Source organism: Argopecten irradians, chromosome 4 (assembly GCF_041381155.1).
Source record: "Argopecten irradians isolate NY chromosome 4, Ai_NY, whole genome shotgun sequence".
Classification (NCBI taxonomy): domain Eukaryota; kingdom Metazoa; phylum Mollusca; class Bivalvia; order Pectinida; family Pectinidae; genus Argopecten; species Argopecten irradians.
In genome coordinates, this window is record NC_091137.1 from 49,093,739 (window position 1) to 49,114,021 (window position 20,283).

At 35.8% G+C, this 20,283-nt stretch overlaps 1 protein-coding gene across 1 annotated transcript; it reads left to right on the forward strand.

Annotated features, from left to right (window-relative positions):
- The first annotated feature begins 625 nt into the window (after nt 1-625).
- On the forward strand, nt 626-19,235 carry LOC138321907 (serine/threonine-protein kinase TNNI3K-like). Its single transcript, XM_069265929.1, has 23 exons — nt 626-904; nt 1,595-1,678; nt 1,828-1,936; nt 2,373-2,476; nt 3,315-3,412; nt 4,502-4,615; nt 4,848-4,946; nt 5,351-5,495; nt 6,719-6,857; nt 7,260-7,364; nt 7,827-7,921; nt 8,796-8,951; nt 9,237-9,380; nt 9,701-9,851; nt 10,349-10,475; nt 10,723-10,790; nt 11,047-11,204; nt 11,689-11,738; nt 11,896-12,028; nt 13,506-13,615; nt 13,907-14,127; nt 14,486-14,544; nt 14,794-19,235. The coding sequence occupies exons 2-23, from the start codon at nt 1,639-1,641 to the stop codon at nt 14,967-14,969; spliced, it is 2,601 nt and encodes an 866-aa protein (XP_069122030.1). The 5' UTR covers nt 626-904; nt 1,595-1,638; the 3' UTR covers nt 14,970-19,235.
- The last annotated feature ends 1,048 nt before the right edge of the window (nt 19,236-20,283 follow it).

Sequence of the window (20,283 nt, forward strand, 5' to 3'; positions counted from 1 at the left end):
GTACATGTAGAGTATGGATTTTATCGTTTTTGTCTAGACCTCTAAAACGTCTAAAAATGGTCTTAGGGCATTATGGTGGGTCAATGATTATATAATCTGTAACTAATTATCAGATCCCTGTGGTTCTGATGTGGTCTAGTCGTTGTCGCCGGTATCTTCACCATGCAGTGGTTTACAAAGCAGTTTTTAATTTAGTCACATTGATTTAAAAGGTGCATGGGACAAACCAACAAAAAATAATAGAAAAAAAAACCCTGATCACATTCAAGAATTACCTTCAGCAACATTTTTTTTCAAATTTTCTATTGAACTCAGGTACCCAACAGGGTTCAATACTGGGTCCTCTTTTATCTCTTATATAGTAAATACACCTAAGTCCTTGGTACATGCCAATGATTTTTTAAGTGAGATCATGCATATTTAGATGATTTCACACAACGTCATTGCTCCTTGATAGTATATAGACTATCTATGTGAGACTATGTCTATTTTAGACTATTTTGCTAAAATATAAACAAAGAATCATAAAGCAATTAATTTAAATATATGATGGATATTAGGCCCATATTGTTATATTTTATAATCAAGAACACTGTATCCAGGTGAATATAGTCGATAAACAGTGTTGAACTACATGTACATCGTAGATAGTATCTCGTATCTGCACGTCGTAAGGACCCAATTCTGGTTTAATTAACGACGAGTATTTATATCCTTCAGCTGGATGACATAGCCTACTCTGTCGTCGTCTTAGATTCGACCAATGGGGCAATAGGTAACACTCTTGAAGAACAATTTTATATTAGGCTAACAGCGTCTATTTACGTGCCCCTGTGATTCGACCGCACGATCATAACTTCCGGTGTAAGAAATACAGACAGGACTGTGAAAAGTTTGGAGCGGGGTAATTAACACTTTTTAACTTATTTTATTATGTGTAGAACCTAGGCCTAATTTGATCTTAATGATGAAATTAATAAATGGCAGATTTATACCAACTTAGCTCGTGTTTATGGATGGGATGTGAAAAAATGTACTGATGTTGACAGTAATGGTCAGTTCGTCCCTTTGGGCTGGCTGACACCAGAATCGGATTTCACTTGTATTGGCCTTTTTATTTAAATATTAATGAAGGATATGAAAATCATTTCACCAGATTTAAATGATCATTTTTAATGACCATCGACATAATGACATATACAGTAGCTGGGAAATTCCATCCGAATACAGGAGAATAACATGAAATCTTACAAATGACATTTTAATTTTATGTTTTTAAAGTCATACTAAAATATAAAAAGAGAAGAGTTGAACACTTAAAAACCTTAAAAGGTGAGACCATACTTGTATTTTAAAGATAATACAAATTACAAAGGAACCAGAGACTACAGTAAGTTGTAAAGTGTTGCATTTCATTTGTAATAAATGTATCATAGGCACATCATATATATTGATTGAATGATATACATACAGACTCTCTTGTGATATATTGTGTAAAAGTGGTTTTGAGTTTATACCATCCTGTCTATATTTTATATGTTAATGTCACAGAAACTTCTACCAGAATTTGTTTACATTAATTTCTTTGTTTTAGATAAACCTCTGCCAGCCTTAGGCATACTTCAGCCATGTTGCGTGATGGGGAATTACAAATCCAGACCAACCATCTCGTGTGCAGGTAACTAGTTAATACAGTTTTCAAAACAAGTTTGCCTTAAAGTTTAAGTGTATAGGGTGAAAGAGTTACTGGGATAGTGGAGTAGTTTATCCCTAAAAATCTTATTTTTCACATCACTAAAATGTACATATTTTTGCAATTTATTTCAGATGAACTAAAAAAGAAAATCAGTGAAAGTTACTCAATATTCAGATCAAAAATTATTGAAGAACTTCGTCCAAATGAAAAGGATTGGACAGAGTTACAATTAGCTTGTGGGTATGTATTAAAATCTTGACTTCCTATCGGTGAAGGGTATATAATAATTTAATTCATATATTTATGTCTTAACAACCCCTTTGTAACATGACAGAAATAATTTTCTGGCTCATATTTTACCATGGACCGTATTCTTCCATCTGACAAATTTTGGCAAAGTTATTGTTAAACTTCAAAACTGATAGCTATATATATATATAGCTTTTCAAGTTTTTTAATGAATAATGACTAAATGTGCTACTTAGAAATAATAATCACAATTAGTGTCACAAATATGAATGCTGAAAGCTGTGCATTTGTACAATAACCCTACAACTTTACAAAATTATGTAGTTTTAGACATGCATATAATTATAAAGCCAGTTTCATTTGTACCTGTTTTTTGCATATTAACTTTATTCCGTTGCTGAAGACTATTTTTCACTTGTGTGTACAGAAGAGGCGATTGTTCCAGTGTAACAGACTTGTTGAATGAGGAAAATATAGACGAGAGAACAGATACTGGTTTAACACTGCTTCACATAGCGTGTATATTTGGTGGTAAGTATAGTTCTAACACTGCTTCACATAGCATGTAAATTTGGTGGTGAGTATATTTCTAACACTGCTTCACATAGCGTGTATATTTGGCGGTAAGTATAGTTGTAACACTGCTTCACATAGCGTGTATATTTGGCGATGAGTAAATTTCTAAAACTGGTTCACATTAGATGTACAAGATACAGGAAGATACAAGAAGCATATTATTGTTGAATGTGTATGAACAATAAACATGAGACACAAGGAGCATGTATTTTGACATAAACTTATGTTAAATCATTTTAAATAAAAAACAGATATACATGCAAAACATAGCATAGCATGTATATTTGTAATTTTTGGTTAGTGTATTTGTAATCAATAATTTATAATAGTTCACATAGCATGGTGTTCAGTGCTTCATATACTTTGGAAAGTAGCAACAAAACATGATTACAATACATTGTCTACCGTATACTGTAAACCAACTTTCTTTCGTGTGCGACTTACTTTCGCTAATTTCGCGATTCAAGTAAATTCACAAAAGTTGATTTCCGCAAATAAACATTTACATCATTGATTCCGATTGGAATTTTTGGACATTTTTTTAATCCACGAATGCTAATCCTAGCAAACTTGTTTTGAAACAGAAATCACAAAATTAAGTCGCTGCGAAAGATTTTTGGTTTACAGGATATAATGGATATAGCTAATGATATCATACCAACCATACAGTATACATTTTCAAGACTAATTGATCAAAACTCTCTTAACAAAGCATTAAAATAAATACTTCATAAATTTAAAAAGCTATTTAGTCAAATTGTTCATATACTATAAATGTATCTGTCTGTTGTAGGAAGTAAGAATCTGATAGATTTACTACTGAAGAAAGGCGTGAAGAGCTCTGTCCTCAGTAAAAACCTCTTTTCTGCTCTTCACTTAGCAACATACAAGGTAAGGATATGTAACATTACAAAATAAATGTAAAGATACATTCTTTGTACAAAGTAAGTTAATCTATTCCATCAAAATTCTAGCTCTCCTCTGAACTCCGAGGTTGTTCATTTCTATCTGGAGGTGGAATTCCTTCCTCTTACTGCCAAAATCTTAAAATCTCCTGGGTTACCACCGGGGTTCCTCTAATGGGCTGAATTATTTACTAAAAAAGCTCTATAGTTTCCATATTAATTAGAATTTAATTATCTTCTACAAAGTGCAGTAATAAGATGTGTACAAAATTATTACAGTAACTGTATTTGACTATTACACTCCCCTGTCCACATAACTGCCCCTCCCCCTTTTAGAGGCCTTCATTTCACTTACCTCGAATGCATATTTGTAACAGGAGGATATTTATCTCTCCCGTCCTTCAGGTCCAAAGGATGTGAATATCCGTGAATAAGACAGAGACAGACAAACAATTAAGTATTTATCAACAAAACATGAAAAACTAACAGTCAAGTATACGAGACAACGATCAGCTCACACACCCATTCTCCAGACACACCAAACCAAATGACTACATAATTAGTATCACAATTTCCCTACATTGTAGACAACGCACCTTCACAAGACAGCATTGTATACTGGGACAGCAGGTGAGAGAGTGACAGCACGACTGGTGCTCATAACCACTCTCTACCTGTACACGAATTACACCCGATTTTATACCCGCTCACATACAATGCACGTTCATGCCAGCCAATCAACACACAGATAACATACTCACTTCGGACTCAACTAGACACAATAACCCGTATGAAAAACAGACATCTGTACATAAAACAATATACACATTGATTCTATCACACTCTTTTACACATTCATAGTTTTACCATATTTTTGAAGATCAATGTTTGATGTCGTTTTTGGCAATGCTGAGAATACCACACTATGCTACAGCATTGTAATGGCTGAAATGACCAAATATCTAGCTATATATGTGCAAGATTTTAAGTACACTTATCTCATTTAATAAACCCATGTTTTACAGTCATGTTATTCCTTTGACTTTAAATTAACAAGTTCTTATTATATGAACAGGGTGACACAGAGTGTGTACAATACTTGCTGGACAGCAATGTTGTAGATGTAAATTTAGCTGGAAACAGTGGCGCCACCCCTCTACACATTGCTGCTAAATGTGGCCATTCTGAGGTAAGTCATCAGAACCAAGGTCATCAAGGTCGTGTCATAATGGTTACTGACTTTCTTTCACATGCCATTTCTTTTTCTTGAATTTCACATTCAAGGGAAGTTCGTGAAAATTTATTTCCGTTCATTGATATCTTCCACAAATATTTTGAGAGGCGTTTTCTTTTTTAAGTCGGCGAAATAATTTTTAATTTTAAGTCGGCGAAACTAATTCCTGTAAACTGATCATTTGCAGATTACCAACGCACTGCTAGAGAATGGAGCGAAGGTTAATGTGGAGGATGCTGTTAAGTTCTCCCCTCTTCACGTCGCCTGTAACTTCGGCCATGATCGGGTAAGTTCTTCCCACTTCATGTCGCCTGTAACTTCAGCCATGACTTGGTAAGTTCTCCCCTCTTCACGTCGCCCGTAACTTCGGCCATGATCGGGTAAGTTCTCCCCACTTCATGTTGCCTGTAACTTTCGCCATAACTGGGTAAGTTCTCCCCACTTCACGTTTGTCTGTAACTTCAGCCGTGATGGGTAAGTTCTCCCCACTTCACGTTGTCTGTAACTTCGGCCATGAATGATTAAGTTGTGTAAACATTGTGTCAAGTAATCATATTCCATATTTCTTTCTCTTAGAAGTGCAAATGAAACCAAAAATTATTTCAAAATGAATTGCGCTCTAGAAACTTTCAGGTGTTGAGACAGGATTTTTGAGAACATGTATAAAGTTTATATCCAATTCTATGACAGGTTGTGGAGCTGCTTATCTCCCATGGGGCTGACGTAAACATCTCTGGAGGGGTCGGGGATAGACCCCTACACCTGGCCTGCGCTAAGGGCCACCTTCAGATCACAAAACTACTGGTCGAGGGCACCTCCCAACAAAAGGCTGATGGTGAGACATTAGAATTACAAAACTAGCTAGTTCTTATGGTTCTACTAGGATAGCAGGAGAGATTCAGGGTTATTGTCACGCTACCTAATAACTGGCTTGATCTTTCATGTAATTAGAGTACATCATAAATATTTGAAGACCGTCGTAATAACACTAAAGTGACATAGCAAAGGAGAAGTGTTAATTTTGACCCTCTGATGACCATGACCAATAAGAATTATTTATTTACAGATTCCTGGGGGTTAGGTGGTCATGATGTGACACACATGGTACTCTGGCCTGACCTACGTACGTCACATCATGATGACTTAACCCCTATCTATTAGCCCCCAGGTATCTGTAACAAAAAGTAATACTTAACCGTCAATATCATCAGAGGGTCCAAACTGACACCCTTCCAAAGTTTACTCTGATTTCAGAGTCAAATGTTGAGGAAAATGATCATATCCTTTAAATCTGGTTGTTATGTATATACATTGTTAGTGGATCAAGATCTGTTGTTCTCTGGAGACTTAAGTATATATTCATCCGGTGTAAAATCTAGATCAAACTGTTTCGACTGAGGTTCTTACTGAAATACCATACATACTGTATAACAACCATAAGTGTGTTTTTTTCGTTGGAGGAGCACTAGTACTCCTCCAACGAAAAAACCAGATTTTTTTGTTGTTTTCGTTTTGATTTCCGGTAATGAGAGTTATCTTCTTCCGGTTTACACTATTCATCAATTCAATAAAAAAAAAAATTTTCTTCTCGATTTGCTTTATTATGGTCATCGACCAATTCGTTATTAAACTGCTATAAAAATCAAAATATATTTTGTATTATTTATGTGTTGTAAAAATAGTACTTCATACATTGTATAGTTCATTCGCATTTTGTCTGAGTTATGACCCATTTTATGGTAAAATATTTTATTTAAAATCCAAACTCACATTTTTTAATGTCATGATATTGCAATGAGACAAACTTTTAATTTATATATTCAAATACTTCAACTTTATTACAATACATTTAATAAGCAATAATCTTTGAAGGGAATTACTGGTGACAAATTGATGAAAATATTATTATTATACAAAATTTGTATTTGTATACCATTTATATACATGTTGTACAATTTTTTTCTGAAATAAATTTTTTCCTGAAAAAAAAAAACAACCATAAGTTTGTGTAACCTTATAACTACCACAATATTAAAGTAAACTTTTTTTTGGTTTCAGTGAATGTGACTGATGATGAACAGCACAGACCGATCCATTTCTGCTGTAAATCGGGTCATCTGGCGGTCCTGTACTTCCTGTTGGAAAACAAGGCAGAACCACATGTCAGGGATATATATGGAGACACGCCACTTCATCTGTATGTATATAAATCTGACTTGGGTCAGCATGACCAATAGTCATCGTGCTTTGTCTGTCATTGTCTGCAGTATATTGTGCGCTGTGAGCCGCCAATTAACTTTTCACATTTTAAACTTTTTCTTACATTCTACTTGTGGAATTTAGCTGAAACGTGCCTGAAATGATTCTGACATGATCCTGACCAAGTGTTGTTATTTTTCGAGTAGAACCAAAATCCAACATGGCCTTCATGGCTACCATGACACAATATGTAATTCATTTCCCATTCAACTGCGCCCAATGTTGGGCTTCTTGTTAAAAATTGATTATTTTTAAGTCATTCGCAGGTTTATGAGTGTTTTTTTTTTTTCAATCAACCTTTGAAAAGATTTTGCCTATTGTAATGATGTTGTGGTTTCAGTGCCTGTTACAATGCTAAAGTAGAGGTGGTGAAGCAGCTGGTAGCCCTGACCAACGCTGAAAGTCTGACAGTAGAAAACATTTTTAGTGAGTTCCCTCTCCATAGGTAAGTACACTATATATCCATGTCCTAAAGCCCCCAAGGTTGCTGATCAGCTAGTGGTAGGGTCAGTAAAACAATAATGTACCTCACTGATGTCATAGTGGTGATTATCACAATGGGCTACGGTTCAGTATCTTATATTTTGATTTTTTGTTCAAGTTACTTTTCACAAACTTTAATTTTTTGATTAAAACACAAATAAAGATATAAACTTATGGCGTATTTCTGTTTGTATTTCTGTTAGAACTTGATAATGCACAAACACTTTTCCCCATAAATCACATCCGATAGAAAACTGCGAAATGAATTAAGAGTTGTGCAGTATACTGTTATGAATCCTCTGTTCCCTGCCCAGAACACCAGGAGTAGTTATAGGCTATTCCAGTAGTGAGGTAGATGCTTTAACAGATTAGCTGTTAAGAACTTATATTATAGCTATTGATGAGGAAACCTTGTTGTTTACAGTGCCTGTACTAGTGGCCGTAGTCTGGAACTGATCAAGTATTTACTGGAGCAGCCCAGCGTCAACATTAATCAGCAGGGTCGTGATGGACATACAGGTAAAATAGTACACATACAGGTAGTACACATACAGGTAGTACTCATACAGGTAAAATAGTACACATACAGGTAAAATAGTAGTACACATACAGTATTACACATACAGGTAAAATAGTACACGTACAGGTAGTACATATACAGGTAAGATAGTACACAGGTAGAACACATACAGGTAAAACAGTACACATACAAGTAAAATAGTACACATACAGGTAAAATAGTACACATACAGGTAAAATAGTAGTACACATACAGTATTACACATACAGGTAAAATACTACACACACAGGTAGTACACATACAGGTAAAATAGTAGTACACATACAGTATTACACATACAGGTAAAATAGTACACACACAGGTAGTAAACATACAGGTAAAATAGTAGTACACATACAGTATTACACATACAGGTAAAATAGTACACGTACAGGTAGTACACATACAGGTAAGATAGTACACAGGTAGAACACATACAGGTAAAACAGTACACATACAAGTAAAATAGTACACATACAGGTAAAATAGTACACATACAGGTAAAATAGTACAAATACAAGTAACATAGTACAAATACAGGTAACATAGTACACATACAGGTAAAATAGCACACATACAGGTAAAATAGCACACATACAGGTAAAATAGTACACATACATGTACAAGTAAAATAGTTTGAAGGAAAACTAATTTGGGATACACACCAAAAATGAAAATCATGTCACTGCGAAAACATGTGAATTACACTAATTGAGATACCAGATTTACTGTTCAGTATAGCCCTGTGAATACAACCATGGTATGTAATGATTCTATAAGATATGGTTTTATGATAATTATGACCTATTAATTGTGTGTTTTATTACAACACAGCGCTACACAGTGCCTGTTACCATGGCCACATTCGCGTTGTCCAGTTCCTGCTGGAGTGTAGGGCCGACATGAACCTCGTGTCCACCATGACAGACCAAAGCTCGGGCAGTGAGAAAGTCGAGGAGCAGACAGCACTCATGTGGGCATACGAACAAGGTAAGATGGTTAGATTTTATATATTGACCTTTTTATGTACCTACAAAATATGACAGATGAATTGAGAGTAAAGTGTTAACTGTTTGTTGTGGTTGAGATTGATATACATCACTAGATATTCTTTCAGAAAAAATTAATTGAAGTTTTTTTGTAGATTCTTTTGTCTGGATATTTTTAACCAATTTCTTTGTATATCTGGCTGTATTTGGATATATTACATTTGCCTTATTTTGTATATCAAACCAATGATTTGTAACGTGACTGTATCTGTAACGTATTTTCCAGGACATGATGATATAGTAACACTTCTGAAGCACCACAAGCGGCCCCAGGACGAATCCGCCTGTGGGGACTATTCTCAGCCTGGTCAAGAAGGCTCGTACGTGTCCGTCCCCTCCCCACTGGGCAAGCTCAAAAGTATAACACGAGGTTAGTCTTAATCAAGGTCAGCAGAGGTCAAACATGTTGTGTCTACGTAGTTGTGAATATATTTTGTGATCCAGCGTTCAAAAATGTTTAAAAATTCCATGGACAAACTCAGAAGTGCTTTTTCTAGTTAAAGAGATTTACGGCTTTGATGCAGAAAACTAATGTAAGTGTGACTAAATTAACTATATAAGTGCTTAGTGTTTTTATTTGACTTTCTCTGAAGCATGAAATAATCTGTTGTTTATGCTATTTTACTAGACTGAATGATTTTCCTATTCATTAAGAAAACCTTGGTATTAAAAACTATTACTATTTTACAGAGAAGATAGATGTCCTACAGCTCAGGTCCACCCTACCTCGTCACTACCACCTGAACATTGGTGACCTTGACTTTGAGGAGGTCATCGGCAGTGGATCATTCGGCAAAGTGTATAAGGGGCGTTACGACGGCAAGGTGGTAGCTATTAAAAGGTAATTAACATGTTTATAGTAAAACATGGTTATAATAGATTGGGATCAAGGAATTTAGTAAAAATGTTAAAAACATATTACAAATATTTTATAAGAACCTTGATGAGGTATTTAATATACTACATTTTAACCAAGAATTAGGTATTTGAAGCACTGTGACAGAATTAAAGTACTGTAGCAGTACACTAAATGTGTATGCTCTCTTGTCCAGGTACAGGGCTAACTCATTTGGTGCTAAGTCTGATGTGGATATGTACATATAAAGTACTGTAGCAGTACACTAAATGTGTATGCTCTCTTGTCCAGGTACAGGGCTAACTCATTTGGTGCTAAGTCTGATGTGGAATATGTACATATAAAGTACTATAGCAGTACACTAAATGTGTATGCTCTCTTGTCCAGGTACAGGGCTAACTCGTTTGGTGCTAAGTCTGATGTGGATATGTACATATAAAGTACTATAGCAGTACACTAAATGTGTATGCTCTCTTGTCCAGGTACAGGGCTAACTCGTTTGGTGCTAAATCTGATGTGGATATGTTCTGTAGAGAAGTTGCTATTCTGTCCAAATTAAATAGTCCATATGTGATCAACTTCGTGGGAGCATGCCTGGACGATCCTAGTGTAAGTAAAAAACACTTTTTGTGACAGAAATTTGCACTATTTCCATTGTCTGCATACTTAATAATATATTGTGATTGCAAGGTTTCATCATTGCACTGATTTGTTAAAAATTTATTTTGGACTTGAACTTGATTGCTCAAGAATTAGTACGTCTACAGTGTTTGGAAGAAAACCAATTTCTCAAATAGATCACTTATTAAAGGTTTTAAAATACATACTGAAATACATGCAATTTTTTCTTTCACAGCAATTTGCCATAGTAACACAGTTTGTGTCAGGTGGCTCCCTCTTCAGTATACTCCATGAACAGAAAAGGTAACAAACCTACGCACATCCTCTTTGGGAGCCATTTAGTCAAAGGGAGATAACTGGGTGTTCTCTTCACCACTTTTGAACCCATCCGTATTCTCACTCGGTGACATTTATTGGGTGCGTCCGGGCAACTAAAAATTCCTTTCCCAAGAGAAGTTTTGCTATATTTTCCCTGTTTCATGTGAATTTTTTCTTAATTCAAGAAGAAAAAAATAAAACATTTAAAATTTCCAACTGATGGTTTGTTTTTCCTTCCCAGAGTTATAGATCTGCATTCCAAACTGACGATAGCAGTGGACATCGCCAAGGGAATGGCCTACCTACACACTCTGCCTCAGCCGATCATACACCGCGACCTAAACAGTCACAATGTCTTACTAGACGAGAACGGTCACGCTTTGGTGGCCGATTTTGGTGGTAAGTTGTTTTGTTGGGTGTATGTGGGGATAAATGTGAGAGATCATGACAGATATGTTCTATGATATATATAATTGAGGAGGAGTTCCAATTTTCAGAAGAAATACTGTAATGCTGAGACTGTGAGATTAATGGTGATATATATAATTATAAATATTTTTTTCTACACACCACCCACCACCACACTGATATCAATTTGTAGTCTGTCTACTGTAAACCTACTTTTTTCCTGTGCAGTTTACTAAATAGTAAATACACGAAAGTTATCTCCACAGCTAACATTTACAACATTGTTATTGATAGGATTTCCAGCAAATTTTTAAATCTGTGAATGTTAATCTTTGCAAACTTGTTTTGAAATAGAAATTGCAAAATTTAGTAGCTGCAAAAAGAAAGTTGGTTTACAGTATCTGTCAGTCTTATTTTTTAGAACTCATCAATGTGTTATTATGTGTTTCAATGACATTGTTATCATTTGTTCCAGAATCCAGATTCCTTCGTTCTCTAGAAGACAATATGACAAAACAACCTGGTGTGAGTATATTTCTTCATCACTCCATCATGTCAAACATAGATTGTGACTTAAATGTATAAGGTATAATTAATATTTGTGTATGCATGTGAAATATCATCACGTTTTTTAATTACCTTTAATATAACAATATGAATAAAATTATTTTATTTTTTGCAGAACCTACGATGGATGGCACCTGAAATATTTACACAATGTACAAAATACAGTATAAAAGCGGATATGTTTAGTTACTCGCTTTGTTTGTGGGAACTGCTGGCCGGAGAACTACCATTTGGTCACCTCAAACCAGGTAGGTCTAATGGTTTACAAGTCCCTGTGTGCGGGGACTACTGGTTGGAGAACTACCATTTGGTCATCTCAAACCAGGTAGGTCTAATGGTTTACTAGTCCCTGTGTCTGGGGACGACTGGCAGGAGAACTACCATTTGGTCATCTCAAACCAGGTATGTCTAATGGTTTACAAGTCCCTGTGTCCTAGAACTACTGGCTGGAGAACTACCATTTGGTCACCTCAAACCAGGTAGGTCTAATGGTTTACAAGTCCCTGTGTCTGGGGACGACTGGCAGGAGAACTACCATTTGGTCACCGCAAACCAGGTAGGTGTAATGGTTTACAAGTCCCTATGTCCGAGAACTACTGGCCGGAGAACTACCATCTGGTCACCTCAAACCAGGTAGGTCTAATGATTTACTAGTCCCTGTGTCTGGGAACTACTGGCTGGAGAACTACCATTTGGTCACCTCAAACCAGGTAGGTCTTATGGTTTACAAGTCCCTGTGTCTAGGGACAACTAGCCAGAGAACTACCATTCGGTCATCTCAAACCAAGTAGGTCTAATGGTTTACAAGTCCCTGTGTCCGAGAACTACCATTTGGTGAACTACCATTTGGTCACCCAAACCAGGTAGGTCTAATGGTTTACTAGTCCCTGTGTCTGGGGATTGCTGACAGGAGAACTACCATTTGGTCTGAAACCAGGTAGGTCTAATGGTTTACTGGTCCCTGTGTCTGGGGACTACTGGCAGGAGAACTACCATTTGGTCACCTCAAACCAGGTAGGTCTAATGGTTTACTAGTCCCTGTGTCTGGGGACTACTGGCAGGAGAACTACCATTTGGTCACCTCAAACCAGGTAGGTCTAATGGTTTACAAGTCCCTGTGTCCGAGAACTACTGGCCGGAGAACTACCATTTGATCACCTCAAACCAGGTAGGTCTAATTGTTTACAAGTCCCTGTGTCCGAGAACTACTGGCTGGAGAACTACCATTTGGTCACCTCAAACCAGGTAGGTCTAATGGTTTACAAGTCCCTGTGTCCGAGAACTACTGGCCGGAGAACTACCATTTGGTCACCTCAAACCAGGTAAGTCTAATGGTTTACTAGTCCCTGTGTCTGGGGTCTACTGGCAGGAGAACTACCATTTGGTCACCTCAAACCAGGTAGGTGTGACTGTTTACTAGTCCCTGTGTCTGGGGACTACTGGCTGGAGAACTACCATTTGGTCACCTCAAACCAGGTAGGTCTAATGGTTTACAAGTCCCTGTGTCCGAGAACTACTGGCCGGAGAACTACCATTTGGTCACCTCAAACCAGGTAGGTCTAATGGTTTACTAGGTGCCATTTACAATCATGCAAGGAGGGCAGCAATTATAATTCTAAGCAATATCTGACATGTCTGCAGGATAGCATATAAATGAGTAATGGCTTAACGTCCTCATCTTCTTAGCTATTTATCTGTCTGATTGAATGTTGACTATATTTTCAGCTGCTGCAGCAGCAGAGATGGCCTACCACAATACAAGACCTCCAATAGCCGTGACCTTCCCCAAACCACTTGTGGCTATCCTACAGCGTGGCTGGAACGCCTCAGCGGAGGTAAGCAATAGATTATTCATTTTCATTGACATTTCTTGGCATGTAGTTGTCTCCCCTTACTGATCAGAAAGGTAAGCAATAAAGTATCATTCATTTTAATTGACATTTCCTTGGCACACAGTTATCTCCCTTTACTGATCGGATATTATATTGCACATTTTGTATGTGAGAATTTAACTGTCTCCATGGTAACAGACTCAACTTTAATTGTGATTGAGCTGTACTTTCTTGGTTAAAGGTCAAACCTGAATTCCGTACCATCTCAGAGTATAACTATTTCCTTGGTTACAGGATAGGCCAGAATTTAAAGAAATTGTCACGATCTTGGAGGAATGTAAACAATCCCAAGGTGCTGCTCTCCTCGGTAACTCACCAATGAGTGTGTCCCTTGTGTCCCGACTATCACCAATCAGAGACGAGGATGAAGGCGAGGAAGGGCGTGACACTCCGCCCCTTGCAGGTCATGTGACAGCCCTAAGGTCACATTGGGAACAGGAGGCCACTAGACACAGGTAACCAAGACAGTTTCTGATTTGGGACCATGAATCTTAATCTGGTCCATCTGAACCTGATACGGTTCACACCAATGTTAACAGGTTAAGATTTATGGCCTCATAGATGTTCAGATTAGGGGTCACAAGTAGGATAATATTCAAACTTCAAAGTCATGGCCTCAGTTATCTAGAAAGTAATGTTTAGGGCCACAAGCAGGTTTAGATTCAAGGTAACAATGAAGACCTACAAAGAGGAGGGCCACATATCTACATTTCATCCTATGTCAACTGGTAAACTCACCATTATATATGGGTCTGACTGTCACTGTTCAAATCTTTCTATATCTTGTTACTTATGATGTTCTTTCTGTATCAGTGTTGTTCCTGACGACGCTCTGAGACGACGTCTCCAGTATCCACAGATAGACAAAAATGGTAAGTTAAGGTGTCATTGAATGATCCAAACACAGTTCTTGTATTGCTGTAAATTTCTAATTTTTTAGTTTTTCAATTTTTTCTGGGACCTGCCTGCAAGTTTCTCTCAGACTTATAAAGGCAAGTGACTTTTGTGTAGAAGTCCACTAACTGACTTAGTAAATTACACTTCAATGTATAAAGCTGTTCTATATGCAGAGAAGACTTTCTAAGTTACTAGTATTATGATATTGCTTTGATCTGCTGTAGGTTATGTGTCAGACCCGCTGAGTACACTACAGATCCCAGTAACCATTGCTCCTCCAGCTGAACAACCTCCAAAGGCAGACTCGCCGTTCACCCCACCAGCGGTCAATAATCTTAGTAATGGCTTCCGCTCACAATCTCCGGCCAGTAGTACTTCATCCAACGACATCACGTCTTGACGACAGTCGCACTGGTCAGAATCTCCGGCCAGTTTCACTTCCTCCAACGACACCATGTTATGACCACTGTGCCATCTTAGAACTAGTCAGATCCTCCGGTCAGTAGTACTCTCTCCAACGACACCATGTTATGACCACTGCGCCATTCTTATAACTGGTCAGAACCTCCGGTCAGTAGTGCTTCCTTAAACGACATCATGTTCTGACCACTGCACCATTCTTAGAACTGGTCAGAACCTCCGTTCAGTAGTACTTCCTTAAACGACATCATACTCTGACCACTGCAGCATGCGTAGAAGTGGTCAGAATCTCCAGCCAGTAGTACCTAGTCTGGCAGGAACATGAACCTAGGCCTAAATATTTTCTGTATTATTTAAAACTACAGAACATCTGAGGCCAGACAAGGGAGTTTCTATAATGTTGTATGAGACCTGTATTGTTCAGAGGTGACACCTCTTAGAAATAGGTCTACATACAAATAATGACAATGGTGTTTCAGATAAAAACTTTTGAAATGATATCTTCACATGTGCCAAAACCACATACTTTTTATAACCTTTTGTTCAAATTTTAAGTAGTATAATATGTATTTATTAACTGTGACGAGCAGCTGGTTTGTTCACATTCTTAAGTGATTTCCCAAACTACATAATGTACATGTTATATCAAAAAGAAGAAAAAAACCTTTAAAATGGTTGTGACTAATCAAATTGATTTTGGTGATTACAAACTGAAGAAAAAATATGTACTTTTTTATGTGACTGCTCGAGTTAATATTCAGAAATGCAATATAAGGTTGTGTTTTAATTGTATTAACAAGGATGATATTGAGATTTGACTACTACAATAGCATTACTTTTAGTTGATTTTATGTATATTTATATACATCCTGTTAACTGGTTAGTCAGAGTTACTGCCCTTTATTATACACCATTAATATGATGGTTGATTGACAGATGATGGACACAGGGTTGAAGTCACATTAATTTATCTGGTGCCTTAAAAATTTAATTTCTTTGACTCATATTAATGTATGTGATTTGATAGCCTCTACTACTGTTTAAATTCTAATTCATATACACCATACAAGTACTTGCCAAATTAATCAAATGCTTGATGCCATATTAAAGGCCCACTACCTTTCTGGAGCAAAATTTAAAGGCTTCTTGAAATCATTAATAACATAAGAAAATACATATTGATGGCCTAAGTTGAGGTTACAATATCAAACAAATGCAAGATTTCCTGTGTAATATAGGATAACTGCGGAGATTCATGTCGCTGTTTTGCCGTCTGGCACAGTAATAGTCAACTACTGCGCAGTATTAAGGACAACGGCGGGAAACATATGGTGACCCGCATTATGAAAATTATCTTCATTAAATTTTTCCAAAGATGATGATAAATATATATAGTATTAACAGTAAGTTAATAACTTTTGCAACTCTACAAAATTATCAATCTCGTTTTACATTCACATTTTAGAAATTCAAAGCCGTTTCGGAAAGGTAATGGACCTTTAACATAAATGGCTGTGTTGTGATAATTGACTAATTACATGATATATTATTATTACTGAACGCAGTTTGTTAGAATAGTCAATAATTTAGAGAAATTATTATATTTGGTATGGATTTTTAATCAATAAATCATGAGAATTGCTATAAAAATATTTTTAAACAAGAGCTGGTGGAGAACAGCAAAGCTCGCCTATTCAGAAGAAGTTGATGTTCAAGTATTTACTATTTAAACATGGAAATATGACAAATTAACAGACTCAAAAAAACCTAAAAGGCCCCAAATTGGTTGTATTATCACGTTCAGCATCCATACAAATTAGAAAAATAAAATCATAAACATTTATGATGACTTAAGCTTAAACAATAGACAAAATAGAAACTTGCTCAAAAACTTTAACATGGAAATATGACAAATTAACAGACTCAAAAACTCCTAAAGGGCCCCAAATTGGTTGTATTATCACGTTCAGCATCCATACACATTAGGAAAATAAAATCATAACATTTATGATGACTTATGCTTAAACAATTGACAAAATAGAAACTTGCTTAAAAACTTTAACATGGAAATATGACAAATTAACAGACTCAAAAAACCCCTAAAGGGCCCAAAATTGGTTGTATTATCACGTTCAGCATCCATACACATTAGGAAAATAAAATCGTAAACATTTATGATGACTTAAGCTTAATTAATAGACAAAATAGAAACTTGCTCAAAAACTTTAACATGGAAATATGACAAATTAACAGACTCAAAAACTCCTAAAGGGCCCAAAATTGGTTGTATTATCACGTTCAGCATCCATACACATTAGGAAAATAAAATCATAAACATTTATGATGACTTAAGCTTAAACAATTGACGAAACAGAAACTTGCTCAAAAACTTTAACGTGAAATGGGACGCCAACGCTGACGCCAACGCCGACGCCGGGGTGACAACATTAGCTCCCCCTATTCTTCGAATAGGCGAGCTAAAAATTAATTGTTTCATTCATTTGAATGGACTTGCTTTATGTACATGATAATGTAGCGTTATCACAATCAATAGGGAAGGGTTCTCCATGTTGGGTTGGTTTTGGGTAATTTTTTTTATACTTTTTGATTTTTCTGCAGGTTTTAATGTAGTCTGACATAGTAGAAATTTTCAATAAATCAACTACACGTTAATTAGTGGAGAATCTTATAATTTATAAGTTTATACTTAAAAGCTGACGCTTGATGTAAACATAACGCAATATATTGTGAGTGTTGGAAGCATGGTCCAGTTAGTATGATGTACCCAGGTATGTGTTATACGATTTATGTGCAATATTTACGTTATCTGTCACTTTACTTTGCCGTTCACCAGTCTGTCGTTTACCAGTCTGCCGTTCACCAGTGTGTCGTTTACCAGTCCCAATGTACTTTTTTTCACTTCTTTGACTTTCCCATTCTCTGTTCTGTCAAAATGTACTGAAATGTACTCTTCTTTTGATTGTACATCTTGATAGTCATTAGATTTGTTTTCTTTTCTCTGTAAATATTATGCTAAAATGCTTTTATGCTACACCCACAATTACATCAAATAATAGCCAATACTGTTACCTTCGTGCAGAAACTCATAAATATGCAAATTCTAAACTTTTCTTCCATGAAGAATTTTATCATTTACCTATAGTATCTTAACTATTGTGTTCATTGATAAGCATTTTATTTTCATTATTTTTGGACTTTTTAAAAAATATTTATACTGACTCCTTAAAATTTTTTATACTAAATTAAAAAAAAAAATACAAAAAACGATAGTGATACATGCCCAGGTTGGATTTGCTTGATTTCTATATGGAGTCACATGTGTGACCTCAAGCTATTTGTGCACATTTGTAATTCCAAACACTAAAGCAAACAAGATGAACAGTACGGTAAATATGGTAAATGTGTGTATTTAAATGTGATAAATATGTGTCTATACAACAGACTATGTTATAGCATCAATATTAATCTCCACACTTTATAAAATGTATGATAATGATATGCCAGGTCCTTTTAAATGTGAATGTAGCTGGGTTTTTTTTTGCTTTTTTTGCAATTAGAAAAGTAAATGTTCATTTATCAATACATATATGTATGCTTGTTGTCATTAGCTCAATCGACTACCGGTAGTCAGCCTTTTCTGCAGTACAGTGTACGGCAGTCTGGCAGTCTCAGTCCTACATCAACTTTTTCCTTCAATTGACATCTGAAAATACCAAGTGGCCACTGATATCTGAAAAGGGCTCACAATGGTCAAACACTGCCCCTATAGGATAAAAAGTCTCCATTAAATGCCTTTGGGTTTGATACTTACTTTATAGCATTAACTAGGATACAAAATAGCACATGAACGATTCAGGCCCTTTAGGCCTTTGTTTTGTATATATTTATTAGTCCATTTTTCTGTTTAATGCAGGCCTATTTTATACAGTTTTGTAAAAGACATATTGGAATATTGTACATGTATAGACAAAAATTGAATGGGCATCCCCAAACATCAAGACCATAATACATGGTACAGTAGTAGTTATAAAAACAGGTTTATTTGCCCCTTAAGACATGTGTTCTCTTCTTATTCCTAAATCTGGAACAGTTCATTATGGATTTACAGGGATGAATTAGTTAAGATTCTGCTGATATGTGTATTTGTGAAAGTTTACACAATGTAATATATTTATTTTGTTATACATTAGAAAATGTATTCATAATAAAATGCAATCAACATCCAGTCAGTGATATTTTCTTATCCTTTGTAATTTGCAGTATTTACTTCAGATGGATATCAAAAGCTTAGGAATAAATTTAGTTTTATTTTGTATTATATACCCATAATGAGTAATACATTTTACCTTTACGGTTTAGAAAGCTGAAACAACAACTTCCTAGCTTCTCCATGGCTTTCAGATTTACAGCATACTAGAGCACTATAGTCAGTAAGATGCATTGTATAATAAATACAGTAATTATAATGGAGGCTATAAACTAGTAATTATTTACACTAGAACAAATTAATATACATGTATTTGAAACTCTTTGTAGCACATTCAGATGACAGAATTGGCAGGAAAAAATTGTCTATTTAAAGTGAATAGTCAAGCAAAGAAAACCAGTCTAAATGTGTTCATAATTGGTCTTCCAAACGTCCTTGCATATCAAAACGACAGTCAATGTCTGCTTATGTTGTCCAGTTTAGACCATTGAAATTATGGGAAAGCCCCATGTAAATATAGAACAGTGCTAATTATAAATTCACCAAACTCTTTGAAAGCGAGGCTGTGTGGAAATGTCAAAACGGACACAGCCAGCTAGGAGGACTTTTTAAGATTTCTAAAATATAAATCTATTTCTTCGCATGCAGAGCAATTTGATAAGAAATTTTATTTTTCTACTTCATAAGAAATTCTACTGTATATATATATATAATAACACCATTTTTACCGACTTTAACCTTCCTGTGCCCAACTATTCACTTAAAGTAAATATACATTTAAACAGAGTTTCGTTCTATTTTTGACAGAAAGATATGGTGCAATATGCAGTGTTTAGCTTCGCTGAATGTTAGTTGAGAAACAACTGACTACCACGGTATAAAGTCATATATGGGATAAACAACACCTGCTATTTATCATGTTTATCTAACTCTTCTAACTCAATTTTCAAATTTTATTCATTTGCATAGTTTCAATGTACCAAGATTTAAAATCTTTGTCGGATATATATTTTTAAAAAAAAAACCCACATAATCTAGGCAAGTGTCACACAGACCATGTGCTCAG

What these genes read in the sequence shown, in the direction of transcription:
- LOC138321907 (XM_069265929.1), top strand. Translation starts at nt 1,639, where the DNA reads ATGGGGAATTACAAATCCAGACCAACCATCTCGTGTGCAG. An exon ending in CATAGCGTGTATATTTGGTG is followed by an intron (nt 2,477 to 3,314) that starts GTAAGTATAGTT and finishes TGTCTGTTGTAG; the next exon opens with GAAGTAAGAATCTGATAGAT. An exon ending in GGAGACACGCCACTTCATCT is followed by an intron (nt 6,858 to 7,259) that starts GTATGTATATAA and finishes TTGTGGTTTCAG; the next exon opens with TGCCTGTTACAATGCTAAAG.